General features: G+C 31.4%; 1 protein-coding gene across 1 annotated transcript; it reads left to right on the top strand.

The window, feature by feature from the left end:
- Positions 1–1,962: 1,962 nt before the first annotated feature.
- LOC132270273 (F-box protein SKIP23-like) lies at positions 1,963–13,824 on the top strand. Its single transcript, XM_059771460.1, has 3 exons — positions 1,963–2,116; positions 12,848–13,081; positions 13,190–13,824. Exons 1-3 carry the CDS (start codon positions 1,963–1,965, stop codon positions 13,822–13,824), a joined length of 1,023 nt encoding a protein of 340 aa, XP_059627443.1.
- Positions 13,825–23,239: the final 9,415 nt, after the last annotated feature.

Genomic DNA, 23,239 nt, shown 5'->3' on the forward strand with positions numbered 1-23,239 from the left:
CTTCTAAGAATTCTAATACAACAAGGATTAGTCAAGGTATAATTATTATTTTTTAAATGTATTATAGGAATAGATAAATTATAATATATATATATGAAATAAGAGGAATGGTAAGAAAAATTAAGCCAAAGTCATTGGCCATTTCAACTTTATTAATTACTTGTTTCGTTAACGAATGGCAGACCAAAAAAGTTATCTTTTAGGACAAAAATACCCTTAAAACTTTTATTCTCTTTCAGGTCTTGATTCATACGTGTACGCGTGTATATATATATATATATATACATATATATATATTTATTTATATGGACGTGTGTTATATAATTACGATAATTTTTTATTTTAATATTTTCACTTATCAAACCTATCTATTATTATAGAGTTTGTGTTTCAATTAGTTAAAAAACTTAACTTATTATAGAAGTTGTGTTCTAATTAAACTAAAGGACAAAAACATGTAAAATAACTGGCAAAAAGAAAATAAAAATAATTGTATAATTTATGTAAAATTTCAACTGATTGATATGATATTTGAAAACTTACCTATTATTATAGAGGTTATGTTCTAATTAAACCAAGGGATAAAAACTGTGTTTGGGTAATTTATTTAAAACTTTTCTTCTCTTTCCTGTCTTGATTCTTACGTGTAGGCATATATATATATATATGGACGTGTGTATACGATAATTTTTATTTTAATATCTACACTTATCAAACCTACCTATTATTATAGAGTTTGTGTTTCAATTAGTTAAAAAACTTAATTTATTATAGAAGTTGTGTTCTAATTAAACTAAAGGACAAAAACATGTAAAATAACTGGCAAAAAGAAAATAAAAATAATTGTATAGTTTATGTAAAATTTCAACTGATTGAGATGATATTTAAAAACTTACCTATTGTTATACTCCGTAGAGGTTATGTTCTAATTAAACTAAGGGATAAAAACTGTGTTTGGGTAATTTATTTATAAAAGAAAGAAAAAAAAAACTCGACAAAAGAAAAAAAAATATTGTATAGATTTTAAAATTTTCAACTGAAACTCTTTAATGTAATATTAAAAAACTTAATTTTCTTATTTAGTAAGTTAATAATATTAATATTAAAGTGTGTGTGTGTATATATATATATAAATGTAATGTAATATAATATTTTAATACAAAGAACATATAAGGTTGGCGTGATTATATTAATATATCATCCTTAATTTATAATGTCATAACTACCCTTTATAATTTCTTTACTTCTTTTTCTTTATTTATTTGTTTTTTATTTTTATTTTTATTTTTTTGTAAAGTATAATCGCACCCATGAAATTTAGCAAAATGACAAACAGATTTTTTGAACAAAGAGACCCTTAAAAAATGGACAAACACACACTGACTTTATTACCTTTTATATAAAATTGATATTTTGATTGAGTTAAATACTTGGATCAAACCCAGACCCTTAAACCCAAACCCCTCTCTCTCTATGTATGTATGTACGCACACGACAAAATCGCCGCCCACCGCCACCACCCATCGCCGCCACTGCCAAAACCCACACAATTCTAATCACAGTCCATCACCAATCGCCGCCGTAGACACCACCCACACAATCCAAATCATCAATCGCCGCCACCACCCACACAATCATGTTCTTGGCTTGTCTTAGCAAATGAACTCCAAATGGGTTCTCTAATATTAATGGTAACCAAGAAAGAGAGTGAGCTGGAAAAAGATGGGATTGATATAGACTGCTCTCTTCTTCTTGTTTCTCTATATAAACTAAGAAGAAAATAGAAGAGAAGAGAGAGTGGAGAGAGGTATATAAAAAAAAAAATAACAAATGAATCACTCTCAAATTTAGACATTTTTGTCATGTGCTCTATCTCTTGACCTCTTTATTTTATCTGTTTTGTGAATGAATCAAAATTGCCGGTTGTCTTTGGTGTTGAGGACAGAGAGGAGAGAGAACGAGATGAATTATTGGGCATTGGCAACTTTTATAGCGGTAACATTGGGGATTAGAGAAGAGGTTATGGTTTCATCTACATTTGTGCTACAGCCGGTGTTGGTGGCGGTGTCGTACACAAGCGTATCTGTTAGGGGATACAGAGAGAGAAGCATAGATAGTGTGATAGGAAGAGAGAGAAGGGAAAAAATAAGGGGCTATTGCGTTGTTTCAAGGTCGTATATTTTGTAATATATCTGAATTTAATGTTAAAGGGTAATTTTGTCTTTTTATATGAATTTAACTTTTTTTCACTTAATTTTTTTTTTTTTATTGTTTTTTGTAATTTTTGACTGGTAATTTTGTATGAATTATCTCAAAAGAAATAATTTATTCTCAAAATATATATATATATATATATATATATATATATATATAAATATATATATATATTTTGAGGTATTATTAAAAGAGATAATATATTTGATAGAGATAAAAAACATATATGTTTAATGCTCCTCTTTTCGTACTACTACATTTTATTTTTTATTTATTTATTTATTTTTGATCTTGACAGAAGAGATTATTTCTTCAATAAATATATTTTTTTGGGAATTTTTTTTCATGTCAAAAGATATAATTTTTAATGGTTACTTTTTTTTTTTTTTTTTCCTTCCCGTCACTATTTTTTTATTTTATCAAAATCAACAATTAGATTTATTGGTTATTTTTCAATCTAATTTCATGAACTGATTCAATATTATTTAAATAAATACAGCTAAGGATGGGCCATCATCAGGTGGAGGACTCATTATCGCTAACTTAACAAAATTCAAGAAAATATAATAATAAGAAAAATAAAATAAATAAAAAATATGAATTATTTATTTATTTTTTATATATTATTTTTCTAATTAGATTTTTTTTAATTAAAAAACTCACATAATAAATAAGTCATTTGAATTTTATAGAAACTCTTCTAAACATCTTATATTAATTAAAAAATAAAAACACATAATAAATAACTAATTTGTGTTAATTTTTTATAGAAACTCTTTTTATATCAATTAAAAAATATTTTTTTATATTAATAAATAAATACTGAAACTCTTTAAACTTTTAATAATAACTAGTGAGTAAAATCTAATTTAAATTAATAATCAATAAAATAATAAAATAATTATTTTCTCAATGATAATTAAAATTAATTTATTAAAATAATTACATTGATATATTAATTAAGATAAATAGATTACAAGATTAAATAATGATAACAATTTACAAAATCATTACAATATTAAATTATAAATTTTCTTATCTAATTTGATTTATTTTTATTAAAAAAATTCATAATAAATATATAATTTGAGTTTTATAGAAACTCTTTTAAAGACCTTATATTAATTTTAAAAAAATTCATAATAAATAGGTAATTTATGTTTAAAGTTTTTATAAAAACTTCTAACTCTACTATGACGTATATATTTATATTTCCTTATCTAAGTGTTTAGGAGAGTTTCTATATAAAAAACTCAAATTATTTTATTTTATTAAAAAAATTCATAATAAATAAGTAATTTGAGTTTTTTTATATAGAAACTCTTCTAAACACTAAATAGGTAATTTGTGTTAGAATTTTATAGAAACTCTTTTAATTTTTTTTATTATTAAGTATTTTTATAGAAACTTTTTTAAACACCTTATATTAATTGAAAAAATAAAAACTCATACTAAATAGAAATTTTGTGTTAGAGTTTTATAGAAACTCTTTTAAAAATTCTTTTTATATTTATAAATACTTACTAAAATACTGAAATTGTAATAATAGTATTGATAGATATAGATAATAGTATATATATATATAACCTTTTTACAAATACGGAGTAATTAGTTAGCAATTTGTTTTGAGTAATTGAATAATTAATTAGTAACTTGTTTTGACTAATTTAAATTTTAAATATTTATGAAATAAAATGTGATATCTTTTTCACATTCATTAGCAATAAACAAATTTCTAAAAGTAAATAATAAAATTTAAAAAGTTGCAATTTCTCATTTAAGTTATTTTCAATCATAAAATATAAATATTAATTTTAAATAAATATTAAATTTAAAATTAATATTTATATTTTAAGCCATTAGACTTAATTGTAAATCATAATAAGTCAAAAAAATAACACAAACACTGACATGTGTTTGAAAACAATAGATATCTTCAACTACTAATAGCAATTTATCAAGCAACTGGAGTTCGAAGTGGACAGACTAAAAATTCAATTACCACTATAAGAATACAATTAATAAAACAAGTTTTGAAAACAAAAATAAACAATGAAACTTAAACACAGGGAGTTCAATAAAACATAAAAATGAAATAGATATTAACAACAAATTTAACCTCTAGCTCTGCTCTATCTATTTTATATCTTATAAAAGTTTTCTATCAGAGATTTTTTTTTTTTTGGTTCCTTCAAATTGATAAAAAAAAAAAGAAAAAGAAAAAGAAAAAAAAAGGGTAATCTGATTACAATGCAAGATTGATATAACCACAAAAAGGCAAATTAAGCAACAACACTGTAAATGTATACAAAATTAACAATATTATGGAAAGCAATAATCTGAATATAAATACCGTTCTTTTGTAATTAGGATAGCGGAGAGAGAAGTATAAGAGGGAGAGTGTATTGTAAGAAACGGAACGAGTGATGTACAGTATAAGGAAACTTTTTGATTCTATTGATTGAGAGAATTAATATACACACGTGAATAGTAAAAATGAAATACAAAATTAACAATGATATCAAAAAAATATTGGTTAATTGCACTAACACACTAACGTTTTGGTCAATTTCATTCGGATGACAGTCAACGTGTGTGTTGTTTGACTCCTTAGGTTTGAAAAGTTTTGCAAACACATCCCTTCAAACTATTGTAGTATCAAAAAGCGATTAATTTACCCTTTAACTTGTTAAGAGTAACTCGTGAAATGATCCATTTTACTTGTAAAAACCCAAAAAAAAGTTTATTTATTTATTTATAATACTTGGTTACATTTAAGTGGTAATGATTTGTAGTGGGTAAAAGTTTAAATAGGAAGAGTTGGTTTAGAAAGAAAATAAGAGAAGAAGAGAAAAAAAAAGAAAAAAAAACATTTGTGTAAACCTACGCACCACACACAAACACAAACTTGTGTGCCTTGGTTTCATATGACATGGAAAGACAAGACCAAAAAAGAAAAATAAATAAATAAATAAATAAAGGAGTGGTTAATAATAAGTTTATCTAGGAAAATATGCGATTTGGAATATCTGGTGTAAATGTTAAGAAAAAGATAAAGTACAACAATACTCGTTAAGGTGTGTCAGAAGAACATACAAATACAAGTTATACAATTTATTCTATTTTTGGATAGTGACACCCCCTCAAGTTTCATATAGTTACTAAAGACACCCTAATAGTAATGAATTGACATTTTTGCCCTTTTTAAATTTTTTTTTAATTTTTTATATTGACCAATTTTAAATTTAAAATTACCCTTCTAACCTTAGTAACCCATTTCTCTCATTCTCTTCTCTCTCCATTCTCTCTTCCTTCATCCTTCCATTTTTATTTATTATATATATATATATATATATATATATATATATATATATATATATCCACCATGCCACCAACGCCACTGCCATTGCCTAAACCGCGCGCCACCACAATACCTACTGCTACCGCCACCGCAACAACACCCACCACCACAACCACTGCCATACAACACCCACTGCAACCACCGCCACACCCACACAAACACCACCACACAACACTGAACACCCACTACAACCACCACTGCACCCACCACCGCACCCACACACATACCACCCTAACTTCGGGGCGGAGCAATTGTCGAAGTCACCAACTTCGACCAAGCCAAGATCATCAAATCCGCCACCACCACAACAGTGACCAACTACCAATATTGCTTGACGCCATCAATTACAAGGGTCACATACATGCTAACATCATGTTATCAACTATACATTAACACAACTTCCATAAAACAAAGTCAATCATGCTTTTAACACATAATTGAAAGCAATTTATGCTTGAGGCACTTAACACATTATTAACATATACAAGGCAACAATTTCATTTCAAAAATTTACAAATATTCAAAATATACTTGCAGTAGAGATATAATTACTCAATTAAGAAATAAAGATCGAAGCATTAGAAGACCCCTACCTCAAAACAAGCCAAAATGCATCCTCAACAGGAAAAGTCAACGTCGATCTATGCGGTCAATGCCATAAACTGATGTCTTGTTCCCTTCTTACAACCAATTATCCCTTCCCAAAATGCATTTCTCTTCTTCATTGGAATTATGGGGTTCCTCATTTAGGGCTCCATTTATGAGCCTTATATTGTGCGCCGTTGTATGTTGTGTCTCCGGGCCTCCATGGTCCATTGGTTAGCTATTGCTAGCCTTGTACTATTCCGTTTCTTATTAATTGAATTTAACTTTCAAAAAAAAAAAAAAAACCTCTTCAAATGCAAAAAGTTCATACAAAAACCATGCTCAATCTTTCAACTCTTCAAATGAAAAAGGGTTCAAACAAAAACCATAAACATGATTTAACATAAATTTCCATTTCATTTCAAAACAACCAAACAAATAAATAGTCCTAGGTTATCTTTATGGTTGGAAACAAGAGGCCTCACCACGTAAAGGATCATTGCAGTCGGTCACATTCAGTAATTTACTATGTCATAATGGATCACTACAGTCGATCACATTCGGTAATTGCTTTAAGTTGTTAGAGGATAAATAGGTAAAATGAGTCTTTGTCTGTAGCATCAAAGGTAAATGATGGCCAGTTAACAAGTGCTCTTTCTCTTTCTCTCTCTCTCTCTCTCTATATATATATATATATATATATATTTGTAACGACCCAAACCGGGGGCTCGAATTGCTAACCGGGTCCTTACCCATACCCAAAGTCGTCTAAGGGCACTATGGTTCATTCTAAGGTCGATACATAATATATGTGTCATCCCAAGGCTATACAAAAAACTGAGATCACTAATATAAAAGATGTCAAAACAATCCACTAACCCCATTCAAACTTATGGAGTAGCGTCGTCCGTCACTTCCTTTCCGTGACCTGAAAAATGTAATAAAATAAGATGTGAGCACAACGGCTCAGTAGAAGTTGCCTAAGGCATCAGCTTTGGACTCTCTTGAGCCACATAACATGTATGGGATGGAAAAGAAGTTGGGGTCATGCAATGGGAATTCAAATCATACTATAACATAAACGAACCAACAACCACATTCCAACGAATGACATGCATGATATGAAATGTAATGTACCTTGCCCCGTACTTGGTGTCTAACGATCCACTTTTCACTTTTCGAAAACCGCTAATTGACGTTACTAAGGTGAGATTGATAGCTATCCCTAGTTCCAATTCTGGTAATGCCTAACAACCGTTAAAGGGCCTAGTATCAACTTTTTCACGCCTTACACCGGGTCACGCTCCCTCTAGGTCAAGCTAGCCCCGAACTCGCGAAATTCGGTTTAATTTAGGAAAACTTCACCTTTCGAATAAAACTTTTCCTTTTTATAAAACTCCCTTTTTCAGAAACCTTTTCAAAACCCCTTTCTTGCCATGATATGCAATGCAACACCTTCATTCATGAAACAACATTAATATATAAACATGGCATACTTCATAATTCCACTATAACATGAACATCCTTCATATTACTATTTCAAATAAGGCATTCACAAGAATTAGCCATAAACATGCTCAGTAAAGGGTCACATACATGCCAACATCATGTTATCAACTATACATTAACACAACTTCCATAAAACAAAGTTAAGCATGCTTTTAACACATAATTGAAAGCAATTTATGTTTGAGGCACTTAACACATTATTAACATACACAAGGCAACAATTTCATTTCAAAATTTAGAAATCTTCAAAATATACTTGCAGTAGAGATAGAATTACTCAATTAAGAGACAAATATCGAAACATTAGAAGACCCTTACCTCAAAAGTAGGCAAAATGCATCCTCGGCCGAAAAAGTCAACGTCGGTCAACGCAGTCAATGCCATAAACTGATATCTAGTTCCCTTCTTGCAGCCAATTATCCCTTCCCAAAATGCATTTCTCGTCTTCATTAGAATTGTGGGGTTCCTCATTTTAGGCTCCATTTCTGATCCTTGTATTGTGGGCCGTTGTATGTTGTATCTCCGGGCCTCCTTGGTCCATTGGTTAGCTATTGCTAGTCTTATACTATTCCGTTTCTTATTAATTGAATTTAACTTTCAAAAAAAAAAAAAAAAATTCTTCAAATGCAAAGAGTTCATACAAAAACCATGCTTAATGTTTCTCTTTTAACTCTTCAAATGAAAAGGATTCAAACAAAAATCATAAACATGATCTAGGACATATTTCCATTTTATTTCAAAACAACCAAACAAATAAATAGTCCTAGGTTATCTTTATGGTTGGAAATAAGAGTCCTCACCATGTAAAGGATCACTGTAGTCGGTCATATTCAGTAATTTACTGTGTCATATTGGATCACTGCAGTCGGTTATATCCAGTAATTGCTTTAAGCTATTAGAGGATAAATAGGTAGAATGAGTCTTTGTCTGCAACATCAAAGGTAAATGCTAGCCAGCTAATAAGTGTTCTATATATATATATATGTGTGTATGTGTGTGTGTGTGTGTGTGTGTGTGTGTGCACATCCATATATATGAATGAATTGACATGTTTTCTTAGTATTGAGGCTGTGTGTTGTAAATTCTGGTTTTATTATTCATTTACCCGGAAGAGCAAGCTTGTGGAATGCTCATAGTCCAAAAAACATCTATCCCAAACCAATTGAGTCCTCATCCATTGAGCCGAAAACAAGAGTCCAAATATGCTTAGTGGCAACGTGTAAGCTGAAAAAGTGTTCTTTTGCATGATTAGCTACCTATTGAAGCAGCTAATCCCCTAAATTATTAAAAGTTAGATTGTTAATTGCCTGTAAAATGACATTTTTAACTATATTCAATGAAAAAATCTAAATAAGAACATTATCTTTATTATACATTCATTGCACCAGAGATGTATTTCTAAGAACATTGAACAATGTTAGGGCAAGTTTAGTCCCATCTTCACTCACCGGATTGTGGTTGGCATATTTACTCAACGATTAGGGCAAGTTTTTGTTTTTTGCTTTACCTTTGGGTATGGGCTGGTTTGGTGCTCAAGGGTGTCTCTTGGGCTTTATTTTGGGGCTTCGGCCCATCTGTACATTCAACGTATATACAAATACTTTACTTTCTGGAAGAGATAAAAATAAATAAATAAATAAATAAAAACAAGTGTGAAAATGGTGGCATATCCGAAGGCTAAAATTGTCTATTTGCCACCCTTGGATGCCCTTACATACTATGATAATTGAACACTTATAAAGGGGATGCCCCTACATAATCGGACAATTGAAAAATTACAGAAAATAAGGTGTTGAGTGTAGTATGCTCATTCTCTTAATCAATGTAATCATAATTGTCATGATAAGTAGAATGGTGAAACTAATAGTTCCTTGTCAAAGCCCCGCTTGGAAGAACAGAAAAAGATCTTTCTTTGACCTAGTTTCAGGACCTCAACCATTGAAGGAATTGACCATCGAAGTTCTTTTATTGAAAACAGTATAAACTCTTTGTTGACAAAGTTGCTATATTTTTTAAGCGTTTCTGATCAAGGTAAGTACGAGTATGCAAAAACAATGAGAACTGTAATGAATTTAAGATAAAGCAAAGTTATATATATACAAGATAGACAATACCATCTTAAATATACTATTAATAGAATGAAATCGGGACACAGTGTGCCGAGCTCACTCAATACCTTCTTATCAATGTTGTCTACGAAGTCCAATGTTAGCCCATATTGAAAGTCCTATCAAGAGTCAGGACTATGCCTTTGGGCCCTCCTATCAGGCTCAGGAGTCAGGACTATACCTTTGGGCCCTCCATTCAGCTTACTGAAGCCCATTATTTGGACTAATCCCATAGGCGTTCAAGGTTCCAGACTTTTCATTAAGACCATAAGACAATAAGTCTTAATTTAAAATTAATTTTTATTTAACTTCTAAACTACTAAATTTTTTAGTAATTAGGTTTCTTTCCTTATTTTAATAATTAGATTTATTTTCTTATTTTACAGAATATTTTTATTTTTGAGCAGTTTCCTTGCACTGCTAATTTTCTTAAGGTTTTAGAATTTCCTTTATTATAAATACGTATACTGCAAAGTAGATCATTCATTCCATTATTAATATATTATCAGATTTCTCTGCAACTTCTTTTTTTTCTTTCTTGTGGATTCAAGCTAATTACCATGTTAGCAACCATCTACTCTGAAAAAGTAAGCTACTGTGATAATTTCATTTCAATTTAGCTTGATGAGGATCAACTAAACCGAATTTCTTAATTACTAAATTGATTTTCAGATCTTAAAATGGATGTCAATGCCTCTCGAGACTTGAGACATGTCTTTTCTTATACATGATTTTGTTGTGATTCATGGTATATGAGTGTGAACATTGTGCCTATGAAATTGTTTTGTGATACAATGTGTTTTGAGTAACTTCTACAAAGGAGACCTGCTTTCATGGTTTCACATCCCAAAGTAATATTATACAGTGAAGTTTAAGAATTTTGAAAGCTAAAAATGACAGACAACAGACATCTTGAGACCTAGAAATTTTATGTTTTCCTTTGTTCCCTTATTTTTATTTTCCACCAAACCAGACCAAACATCATTCAAATAAAACAGGGATATATGCCAGGCTTTACCATGATCTTTGCCTCCCTGTTAAAGAATCAATTAATCTAGGAAATGAAAGTAAAAGCAAAAATAATAACTTTTCATATCAATTTGGGGAGCTGGAAGTTGTTTGTTATCCTTACTAGGTAACGAGTTCCAAATTGTCCATTTGGTTGAAGAATGTTTATGTTATTGCTACTGCCTACATAGTTCGGTGCCATGTCAATAACGGCGAGGGCGGATTTAGGAATTGTCAATGTGATAAGGTTAATATTTTTTTTAGTAGGTTAATACTAATAATAAATTATTTTGGGATAGGCTCCAGTCCACCCCCTAGATATGCCCGTGTCTTATGGTATTGACAGCAGTATAGAACTGTGAAACTAATAGTTCCTTGTCAAAGCTCTGATTGGAAGGATTTCTTTGACCTAGATTCAATGAAATCGAGGCACGGTACACCTGATTTACTTCATACCTTCTTAGCAATGTTATCTACGAAGTCCAATGTTAGCCCATATTTAAAGTCCTATCAAAGCTAAGGAGTCGAGACTATGCCTTTGGGCCCTCCATTCAACTTACTGAAGCCCATTATTTGGACTAATCCCATGGGCGTTCATGGTTCAGACTTTTCATTAAGACCAATAAGGCAATAAGTCTTAATTTAAAATTATTTTTTATTTAACTTCTAAACCACTAAACTTTTTAGTAATTTAGTTTCTTTTGTTATTTTAATAATTAGGTTTCTTTCCTTATTTTACAGAATCCTCTGAGCAAATTTATTTTTGAGCAGTTTCCTTACGCTGCTAGTTTCCTTCCTGTTTTAGAATTTCCTTTATTATAATTACATGTACTACAGTTAGGATCATTCATTCAATTATTAATATATTATCAGATTTCTCTGCTGACTTCTTTTTTTTTTCTTCTTTGTGGATTCAAGGTACGTTCTGCTTACGTGACATAATTATGAATGCAACTACATTTTATTTCTTTTGCATATATATAGCATAGTTAAATTGTGCAAAACTCTTTCCCCTCAAAAAAAAAAAAAAAAATTTATTTTTTTATTCAACTAAACAAAATAAGAGAAAAGCCTACTATTTTATGTCATTCAAATACTTTTTCTAATAAAAATTCAATTGTATCCATCAAATTACCGATCACATATACTTATAGATATACGTATTGTAATTTTTTTTAGTTTCCCTTTTCTTTATTTATTTATTTATTTTTATTTTTTTTTTTGTGTTTCTTTCAACTTTTGGGTTTAGGCCTAACAAAATTTTTTTCTTTACCTTATGATTTCTTTATTTTCTTTTGCATGAAAAGAGCTCTTAGCCCTTTAAATTTTATTTTTCCTTTTAAATTCGTCAATAAATATATGAGAAATTAAAAAATAGTATTTTATTAATATAAATAATATGAAAACTTACCTTTTATTTGATATTTTCTTTAAAATTCTTGATTATCAAATTTATTCCACAAATATTTCATGGAAAAATAGCCAAACCAACTCCATACTATGAAATCAGACTTGTCACAAATTGTAACCCAATTACTGATGTAATTGAACACAATTTAGATACAGATACAAGATAGAGAAGCCAGAAAGCGTGCAAGGAATAACAGGGATACTACTGTCATTTAACACTTTATATATATATATATATATATATATATATATATATATATATATCACTATCATCCCTGTCATATTAATATATCACTTAGTTCACTTTGGTTTTTTGATTCTCTTTTACTTGTTTGAGTCGCTTCAGGAGTTATTGTGATTATATAGATTCATATATTGGCTGAAATTACGATTATTCTGCCATGTATTCATATGCTTGATTAAATTCATGTAAATATCTCTTTTATTTCTTTTTTCTTTTTTTATATAAATGGATAACAACAAATTTAAGTTGGCTATAGTTTCTTACGTATTATATGTATATAATTTGTTTGATGAAAATTACAACTATAACTTATTATTATTATTATTTTATTTAATCATTCAGTTTAGGAATCTCATTATCCCATTCGAATTTTTGCCAATCAATTTTTTTGATTTGTCGTCATTGCAGTGCTATTGATTCTGGATATGGGCTCAGTATCGCAGTCCAATTGGGCTTGGCTTCCAAATCACTTACTGGATATGATTCTAGACAATTTAGTTTCTCTTTCCGACTATATTCGCTTTGGTGCCGTCTGTAAAGAATGGCAATCATTAGCAATACAGAACAGAGTTCAATTCTTTAAAAAGAATCAACAAGTTCCATTGTTGATGGTCCCTACAGAAGATAATAGCGAGGAAAGACGTAGTCTATACAGCATTACTCACAATAAACTATATGATTTTCAGTTACAAGTACCTTACAAAAAGAGGTTTTGTGGTTCCTCACATGGTTAGTTATTTACCGTTGAAGAATCTTTTGCCTTAACCCTAATCAACCCATTCTGTGGGGCCACCATTGAGCTTCCTCCGGTTATTGACCGCTCAAAATTCAAACGTTATGAGAGCGATGACGATTCCGATGATGACACAACTCAAGTTGAGGTTGAGTTTGTAGTTAAGAAGGTTGCATTGTTAGCTGACCCTGCTTTATCGGTTAATGACTATATTGTTTCCGCAATCTATGATAATATTAATGGAAGATTGGCATTCATTCAGCCAGGAGACAAAGTTTGGACTTATACTGATCGAGATAAATTCGATAGTGCCTACGAAGATGTCATATATTATAAAGGTCAGATTCTTGCTGTTGATCTTTGGGGTAGAATCAAAATGATTAATCTCAATAGAAGTGCTCGGGAGAGTAAGGTTCCCCAACAGAAAGTAATTACACTGCCGCAGACTTATAGGTTCAATCAAATGCGGATATATCTCGTGGAATCATCTAGCGGAAATCTACTTGTTGTAGAAAGGTATCTAAAATATATAGATGGTCAGCTTGCAACCTCAGTGTCTAAGGTTTTCAAGATACTTTTACAACAAACTGAAGAGGGTTTTGCTAAGCGGGTTGAAATGAAGAGCTTATGTGGAGACAGTCTGTTTTTGTGAGATAACCATTCAATTTGTGTTTCATCTTCCAACTGGCCCGGGTGTCAACCAAATTCCATATACTACACAGACGATTATATTGACTTTGTTCACCATCTCCCATTTGGTCGCCGGGACATTGGTATCTTTAACATAGAGAATGGAAGCTTTGGAACGCATTACATTCTTGATCCTTCGCATAAGCATATGCCGACCTCAATTTGGATTGTGCCCAGTATGGTAGGTAATTGAGTACAGAATTAATTTCTTGACAATCTTTTGGTCTAATCTAATTTATTTGGCTTTATTATTATTATTATTATTATTATTATTTTTTCACCAGTGCTAAAACAATTTTTTTTTTTTTTCTCTGGTTGTGAATATTAGATCATGTTTGTGAGACTTTAAGTAAATATTATTTGTGATTGGTTCTCATAATCTATTTATGGTTATCATAAATATATGACCGGAGATCGATTTATTTATTTATTTTGTTTACAAGGAACTGCTTGTCTTTTTTCTCTGTTGGCATCATGAACAATATTCCTTAAAACCAGAGGCTGGAAAGATCTGAACAATGCTTGATAACAATTGTAATTACAGAAGCACTTTATACTGCATTTACCTCATTAATTTGTTTGTATCTAACATACAGATGGACTACTTAAATAATTCTAACTACTTAATTTGAGACGTTCATTGATCTGTTGAGTGTGGCCTTCTTTGGTCCAACACGTGTTTTCAATTTTAATTGTAAGTCCATGTACAATGTTAGCAACCATCTATTCTGAAAAAGTAAGTTATGTAATCATTTCATTTCAATTTAGCTTGATGAGGATCAACTGAACCGAATTTTTTAACTACTAAATTGATTTTCAGATCTTAAAATGGATGTCAATGCCTCTCGAGACTTGAGACATGTCTTTTCTTATACATGATTTTGTTGTGATTCATGTTATATGACTCTGAACATTGTGCCTATGAAATTGTTTTGTGATACAATGTGTTTTGAGTAACTTTTATAAAGGAGACCTGCTTTCATGGTTTCACATCACAAACTAATATTGTACAGTGAAGTTTAAGAATTTTGAAAGCTAAAAATGACAGACAACAGACATCTTGAGACCAAGAAATTTTCTGTTTTCCTTTGTTCCCTTATTTTTATTTGGAGAGCTGGAAGTTGTTATTATTTTTTATTTAACTTCTAAACCACTAAATTTTTTATTTATAACTTTTCCAAATAGAATAAAATATTTGCAATTATAATTTTCATTTGAAATTTTGATATACTTAATCCTTTTGTTTTATGTTTTTATGTTCTTTTAATTTAAATTAATAGATATATATTATATTATGAATTTAAATTATAATAAATTTAGTTAGATCGTTGCAATTCCAAAAACTTGGGAAGAATTTAGGATGATAAAAATATTAAAATAAAAAAATCCACTAAAAAGAGGTAAAAGAATATAATAATTGCTTTTTATCAAAATAATTTGAATAATTTATCATCATCAGCATCATTGTTAGTATTTGTACTTTAGATTCATTATTTTGAGAATAAAATATAGAGCAGTGATATTTACATTGTACAGTTGCAGTGAATTGTATAACCGAATAATTTTAATTGGCTATTTATACCAATTTAACTAAGTGGTTTAACACTTTAGTGCAATAATAATTTTCTTAAAATATATATATAAAGTGGAAAAATTCTTTTGGTAGAAATTCTAGACTTATTAAAATAATCATATATAAAAATTGAATCACATATCAATTCTGATAGAAGTTATAATTTCAAATTTTTTAATCTAATTTGGTAGGATTATGAATTGAAGATTGGGTGGTTTAGAAATTTTCGTAGTCAACAACTATTGATTCTCCAAAATGTATTGATTACATAGGAACAAATTATCCTTTATGTCCCGTGTGTGTGTATTACTAAGAATTATATCTTATAAAAATAAAAACAATATTTTTTTATGTCATTGCTTTTGTATGTTGCGTTTAGGTCCGTATATGGATTAGATTCGGACTGAATCAAACTTGATCCGAAACGATTATTTGATGAATTATTTATAAAGGAATTTCTATTTGATTTGTTATTAATTAAACATTCGATCTGATAACTCGATCCATTAAATAAGTAATTTTTTTGGTTAAAATTTAATATCAAATGAAATTTGGAAACAAAGAGAAAAATAAAAAATAGAATTCACAAAAAAATAAAGAATAAATAAACAAAAAAAGAGGGTAAAAAATTGGTATTTGAGTTTTTAGTAAAGAAAAAAAATAATAAAAAGAGATAAAATAGGGAGACAGAAGAAAAAGACAATAATGATAAAAAAGAATTTTAATCATTTATAAGTATTATTATATATTATACCATTAGTAATATATTTATAACATATTATATGTTATATTATATTGAATTAGATTATCTGATTGGATCAACCACAATCTATGTCATGTCATGTGGTCAATAATTTATTGCCCAATGCCATTATATCTTTATTATTCATGGATGAAGACTCTTCAAGGCAAGAACAAAAAATAAAAAAAATAGAGAATAAATGATTTTATGAAAGAAAGTTTGTATATTAGAGAGAGATGTGAAGAGACAAATGATTGAAGCAACTTTTCATAAATTATTAGGTCCTACTTAGTTTATAACTCCGAAAATAGAATTGAAATTATAAAACTGTACGAAAACTCTACATGGTTCAGTTATTTGAAAACTCGATTATAAAAAGGGTTATTTTCAGATAACTATACTTTATTATTTTCTTAAGACAATTTTCTATTTTAAAAATTTTTCAAAACTATTTTCAAAATTACAAATAAACAACCTTTTATTTGTAAATTTCGTTAATGATTCTTTGTCCCTTTGTTCTTTTAAGACCTTCTCTTTATGCTTGATATCTACCCATGATAGAAGACTTTTCACCACTACAGAATTGGCGATTGCAACAATGTTGAAGTATCATAGAGTATACAGATTGATTTTTTTTTCTTTTTTTTTTTTTAAGCAAACACACATTTTTTGTCCACACCAGGACTCGAACCCCTCCCCCCTTCTTTAAAGATGGGTAGGTTAAACCATTGGGCCGAAGGGCCTTTGGTAGGTTAGCATTCATGTTATTAACAAAAATGACATGAATGAAATAACATAAATGAAATGGTAGTTGAGAAGGCTAATAAAGACCCTAAAGTACTTGAATTTGACCATTTTCAGTTTCTCCTCAATACCTGCTGAAATTGCCCGTCACTTAAAACTCGCGCAAACCTCCCACCTCTCTCGACCTTTCTGCAATCTTAGTGAAATTACTAAATCTTATTATCAATCCCAATTAAATATAAGAGGAATAAGAGTGATGAATAGAAAGATCATGGAGGGGACCATTGTCAAGACCAAAATCCAGAGGGTTCGGGTCACTGAGCACGAAGATACAAGTCCGGAGTCATACCCAACCCATCGTTATCAATAAATATATTCTTTTGTTCTTTAAATTAACAAAATACGCCATTCATAAATTTAGAAAAAAATTAGAATGAAAGAGTTAATTATTTCTATGAAGATCTCGCGAATGATGGAATCGTGTTGGCGTATCCGGAAATTCATTATTACTATGCAAAGGTGAAATAAATGTGAATAACTTTTATTATGTTAACTATCCTATTGTAATGATGTATAATAGTATTGAATATGTGGAAAAAAAAATAGAGTTTATGACAATTTCGATAACAAAAATAAGATTAAAACCTAAACTCGAGTCTAGAATACTTTTACAGAAGAATAGAAGGTCGGGTTTCATAACACATTACATGAGGAAACAATATTTTCAAACCCTAATTTTAGGTATCAACTCTTGATTAGTCCAATTGAAAAGTAATTTGGGATTTTTTAAAATTTGAAGTATCAAATAGATTACAAACCTATTTTACCCTAAACCACAAATATTTAGGTGTAATAATCTATTAGATGACAATATTAGTCATTAATTTTGTAACAGATCATATAAATAAACTGTATTTTGAATCCCTATGTTAGGTTTCAAAGGTTTCAAATACAGTGAAATCGAATTGAAAAGTTAATTGGGATTTTGAAAGTTTGAATAATCACCTTCATAACACAATATCTTGATTAAAAAATGAGTATATAAATCTAAATTCAATAACTAACAACCTGAATCTAGAGTTTTCATACCCCTCCAAATAATGCCCGGTGATGGTCGACCTCGCCGAATAATATATACTCTATGTATATGTATGTATGTATATATGTATATATATATATGCCAATGAATATAGAAAGTCCCCAACTGTTCACATCACTTCAATTTGTAAATCAATATTATGTTAGGAGTCATGTTATTTAGCTTAATAAATAAAAACCTATTATTTTACGGAATCAATGTATCTATTTATATGTCAAATATAATGAGATCATATTAAAATACAAGGTAATTAGCTATTTAGAAAGTTGTAGTCTTTTTTTTTACGTTTTATCTTAACATAGTATAGTATATTTATTGTCAATTAAAGTTTCAATCACCATGCATATCAAATTGTGTATCTATTGTATATATATATATATATATACACACATCACATTGCATCCCTGTAAAATTATGTATCCCTCATTATATATAAAATATTGTATATTTGATCATTAATATACATCAATTGCTTTGATATACATTTGCTAATTGTTATAATTGTTAGAAATAAGAGACAGAATTGAACTCTGTATATTGATGTAAATAATAAGAGATACAAGAGTGATTTATATAGGGAGGGTTATGAGTAATGAACAAGTAATCTTATAGTAACAATAATCATATATGTATAAGGTAACTATATATTGTAATCTATACAAGGTAGATAATATTATATAATATAGTAAGAATATATATTAATATATTCTAACAGCCCCCCTCAAACTCAAGGTGGATTGAATGAAACCATCTTGAGTTTGGAAATGAGATCTTGAAACCGGCATGCCAGAAGCGATTTGGTGAAAACATCAGCGATCTGATCATGTGAAGTGATAGACCACAATTGTAAGGTCTTCTGAAGAAGATGGTGACGAACAAAATGATAGTCAATCTCAATATATTTAGTGCGCTCATGAAAAACATCATTATGTGCAATCTGGATTGCATTCCTATTATCACAATAAATAGGAATAGCAGTGGATGAAGAAACTCCCATGTCTTGAAGGAGCCAACGCAACCATAGAAGCTCAGAAGTAGTATCAGCAAGCGCCCTATACTCAGCTTTTGTGTTAGATCGTGCAACCATAATCTGTTTCTTGCTATGCCAAAAGATAAGTGAATCACCAAAAAAGAAACAATATCTGGTGGTAGAACGATGATCAGTAGGGTCTCCTGCCCAGTTTGCATCGAAATAGGCACGAAGAATAAACGATGACTGGAAAGAATAATGCAGTCCATGAAACATAGTGCCTTTGAGATAACGAAGGATGCGATGAACAGCAGCAAAATGAGTGGACCGAGGAGCAGTCATGAACTGACTAACTATGTGAACGGCATGAGAGATGTCGAGACGAGTGACAGTGAGATAAACCAGACTACCTACCAATTGGCGATACAAAGTACCATCTCGGAGAGATTCTCCATCATATAGATTAAGTCTGGTATTGCACTTAAGGGGGGTATTAACAATCTTGTTGTTAGTGAGACCGAATTTCGAGAGAAGATCAGATATGTATTTCGCCTGAGTAAGATAGTATCGATCGGTAGAGGTACGTATCTCAAGACTAAGAAAATAACTGAGGGGTCCAAGATCCTTCATCTCGAACTAACAATTGAGAAATTGTTTGAGCTCCTGAATATCTATCAAATCATCTCCAGTAATAATCATATCATCAACATAAAGTAAAAGGAGAATGATACCTCGATTGGTGCGGCGAACAAATAAAGCAGAGTCATATGGACTAGCAAAGTAGCCAAGTCGAGAGATAGTCTGACTGAAATTGGTAAACCAAGCTCGCGGTGCCTGTTTGAGACCATACAAAGCACTTCTAAAGCGACACACCTTTTTAGAATAATGAGGAAAACCTGGAGGAGGCTGCATGTATACTTCCTCGAGTAAATCACTATTGAGAAAAGCATTCTTGACATCCATTTAAAAAAGTCCCCAATGATGAGAAGCTGCCACGGCAATAAGAGTTCGAACAGAGGAAAGACGTGCAACAAGAGCAAATGTCTCCTCAAAATCAATGCCATATTCCTGTGTGAACCCTCTAATAACAAGTCGAGCTTTGTAGGGCTCTACAGACCCATCTGAATGAGTTTTGATCTTGTAAACCCATTTGCATCCTACAACAGACTTTCCAGGAGGCAGATCAACCAGATCCCATGTATGAGTTTTGGATAGTGCATCTAACTCTTCTTGCATTACATGCTGCCATATGGGGTCAGAGGATGCCTCACGCCAAATTGAAGGTTCATGTAAGGTAGTAAGAGCATAATAACAATGAAAATCACTGAGATGTGCAGGTGGATTTCTTACCCGGGTGGAATGAGGGCGAAGATGTGTGGTAAGCGCACTGTCAGGAACCTCGGACTGAGTAGGTGAGTGGGACGCAGCCGGCAAAGAGTTGACTATATCAGATGATTCTGTGGAACTAAGAATATATCTGCAGAGGTGTCAAATGGGGGAAGAGGAAAAGCCTGATCATGGACGCCACTAAACTTAGATAATGTATGAAACAGTTTATGCTCCCAGAAAATGACATAACGAGAAATGCTGAGGCATTTATCAATAGGATCATAACATCTATACCCCTTTCGTTCAATTCCATAGCCAAGAAAACAACAAAGTCGAGAACGTGGTTGTAACTTATTTCGCTCATGAGGTTGAAGAAGAACAAAACAGGCACACCTAAAAACTCTAAGATGACTGTAGTCGGGAAGTTTTCCATAGAGACGTTCATAGGGTGTTTGAATTTGTAAAAGTGGTGTTGGACCACGATTCATAGTATAAACAACAGTAAGAGATGTTTCACCCCAAAAAGATGAAGGCACAGAAGCAGAAAGAGTGAGTGAACGAGTTAAATCTAAAATATGTCGAAGTTTTTGTTCAGCTCGACCATTCTGTTGAGATGTGCCAGTACAAAAAGTGTGAAAAATTGTACCGTAATGTTGAAGAATTTTTTAAAATTCATTTTGACGGTACTCTTGATTATTATCAGACTGAAACATTTTGATTGGTTTGGAAAACTGACTAGCAATCATTTGAGTAAAATCATGAAATATTTTAAGTAATTCAGAACAATTTTTCATTAAAAAAAATCCATGTGAATCGTGAAAAATCATCAACAAAAATAACAAAATATCGCGATCCTCCCATAGTAGATATAGTTGAAGGTCCCCAAACATCAGAATGAATAAGATCAAATTGAGCAGAAGCAAAATACTCACTTTTATTAAATGGTAAGGCAGGCTATTTTCCCAAATGACATGAAATACAATCAAAAGACTCAAGTTTAACCTGACCTAACAACCCCATAGATGCAAAGGTTTTGACACGAGATAATGACGCATAACCCAAACGAGAATGCCACAACTCAAGTGTATGAGTTTTGGATAGTGTGGAGGAAGTAGAAACAGTGGTAGTAGGCAGATGTAATGAAGAAAGTTCAAATAGTCGTCCTATCTTACGGCCTGTCCCAATGATCTGTCTTGTCCGAGGATCCTGTACAACACAACCATTAGAAGAAAAAGTTATTGTTAATCCCAACTCAGTTAGTTGTCCAACAGATAAAAGATTAAAGGAAAGATTTGGAACAAGATAAACATGAGGCACAAATAACTAAGATTGAGAAATAGTTCATATGTGACTAATAGGCACAGTGGAACCATCAGCTGTGTGTATAACAGGAGAGTGAGAAGTAGAAGTCGGAGATGTGAGGAAGGTAGGATCAAGTGTCATGTGATTGCAGTAAGCAGAGTTAAAATACCAAAAACCATATTTACCTGGTGTAGTACAAAGAGCAGTGGAAGATGCACCTTAATAGCGAGATAAAACCTGGTTGATAACTGCCTCAAGGTCAGTTGCAGAGAAAATAGATTGGGCGGATGTAGATTTCGCTAGAAGAGTTGTTGACTGGTGTTGAAAATGGTGGTGACAGATATTCTGTGTTAGCCACAGCTGTAGTGGAAAGTCTAGCACGAGTACGACAAAAGTCAATGCTATGCCCTAGAATCCGATAGAAAGTACAGTAAAGACTTGAATGGTCCTTTTTATTGTTAGATTGCCGAGAGCCAGAACGATTGTTATTGTTATATCCCTTAGAGCCAGACTGATTGGTATTGTTGTGTCCATTTTGTCGAAAAAATGAGGCGGTGCAATCTGCTGCGGACTGAGATGGCACTAACTGAGGAGTAGAAGATGGTGTAGCTAAAACAGTGATATGATTCTGAGAACGACGAGTCTACAAACATGTCTCCTCTCGAACAAGTTCATTGAGAGCTTGATCAAGTAACGGAAGAGGTGAGCTATGGAGAAGCTGACTGCGTACTGGTTCAAAATCATCATAAAGACTCATAAAAAAACTGATAAAGTCGAATGTGGTTGCGATACTCAAGAAATTTTTTTGCTTCAGAAGAATGCTCCCATGATGGTTCGGAAAGAGCTAATTGATCCCATATGCATTTTATCTAAGAGAAGAACCTGATTCTTGTTTAAGAGTAGAAAGGTGAACCATTAATTGAAATTGACGAGCCCCATTATAACCAGAGTAGCAAGAAACAAGTATGTCCCAGATCTCCTTGGTTGTCTCGTAACTTCCAAATTCCATACCAATAGAAGAATTGGATATGTTGCGTAACCATGTGATGATCTTGTGATTGTTACTATCCCAATCTTCAACACGTGTGGCATAGGCATCTGATGTCTCTTATGTGGCTTGAGTAAGTGCTGTACGATTTCCAGTGACATAGGACCATAGTTTGCGACCTTTCAAAAAACTGCGCATAGATTGACTCCAAAAGGAGTAATTGTCACCATTAAGAATAACTGAAATAAGGTGAGTTACCTCGTTTTGGGCCATTTAGAAATTCCAAATACAAAAACGGACTGCAAATTCGGAATCAGCATGAAAAACTGGGTTGGATAGGTGTTTCTAGAAAAATTTTCTGACACTGCTGACGTGGCAGTGTACTGGTGACGTGGCACTTGCTGACATTGCAGATGATGTGTACTTGGTGACGTGGCTGATGACGTGGCAATCTAAAGTGACGTGGAAGCTGACGTGGTGAAGCGTTTGAACTAACGCACCTGAGCGCGTGACAGCGCGTGGTGGGGCGTGAAAGCGCGTAGCTTGACGGAAAAAGGGGCTGAACCTTGTGGCAGCGCGTGGGGGCGCATGCAAGGTGTTTTCCGGCCTTTTTGGTGGCATTGGGATGAT

Source organism: Cornus florida, unplaced genomic scaffold (assembly GCF_030987335.1).
Source record: "Cornus florida cultivar Cherokee Brave unplaced genomic scaffold, ASM3098733v1 CherokeeBrave_3.0.0_Hap2_Chr08, whole genome shotgun sequence".
Classification (NCBI taxonomy): domain Eukaryota; kingdom Viridiplantae; phylum Streptophyta; class Magnoliopsida; order Cornales; family Cornaceae; genus Cornus; species Cornus florida.

Excerpts from the sequence above, each read along its gene's own strand:
- LOC132270273 (XM_059771460.1), top strand. The coding sequence starts at position 1,963 with ATGAATTATTGGGCATTGGCAACTTTTATAGCGGTAACATTGGGGATT. Across the intron at positions 2,117-12,847 it reads CAGAGAGAGAAGCATAGATA|TGCTATTGATTCTGGATATG; the intron begins GTGTGATAGGAA and ends TCGTCATTGCAG. Across the intron at positions 13,082-13,189 it reads AGATAATAGCGAGGAAAGAC|AATCTTTTGCCTTAACCCTA; the intron begins GTAGTCTATACA and ends TTACCGTTGAAG.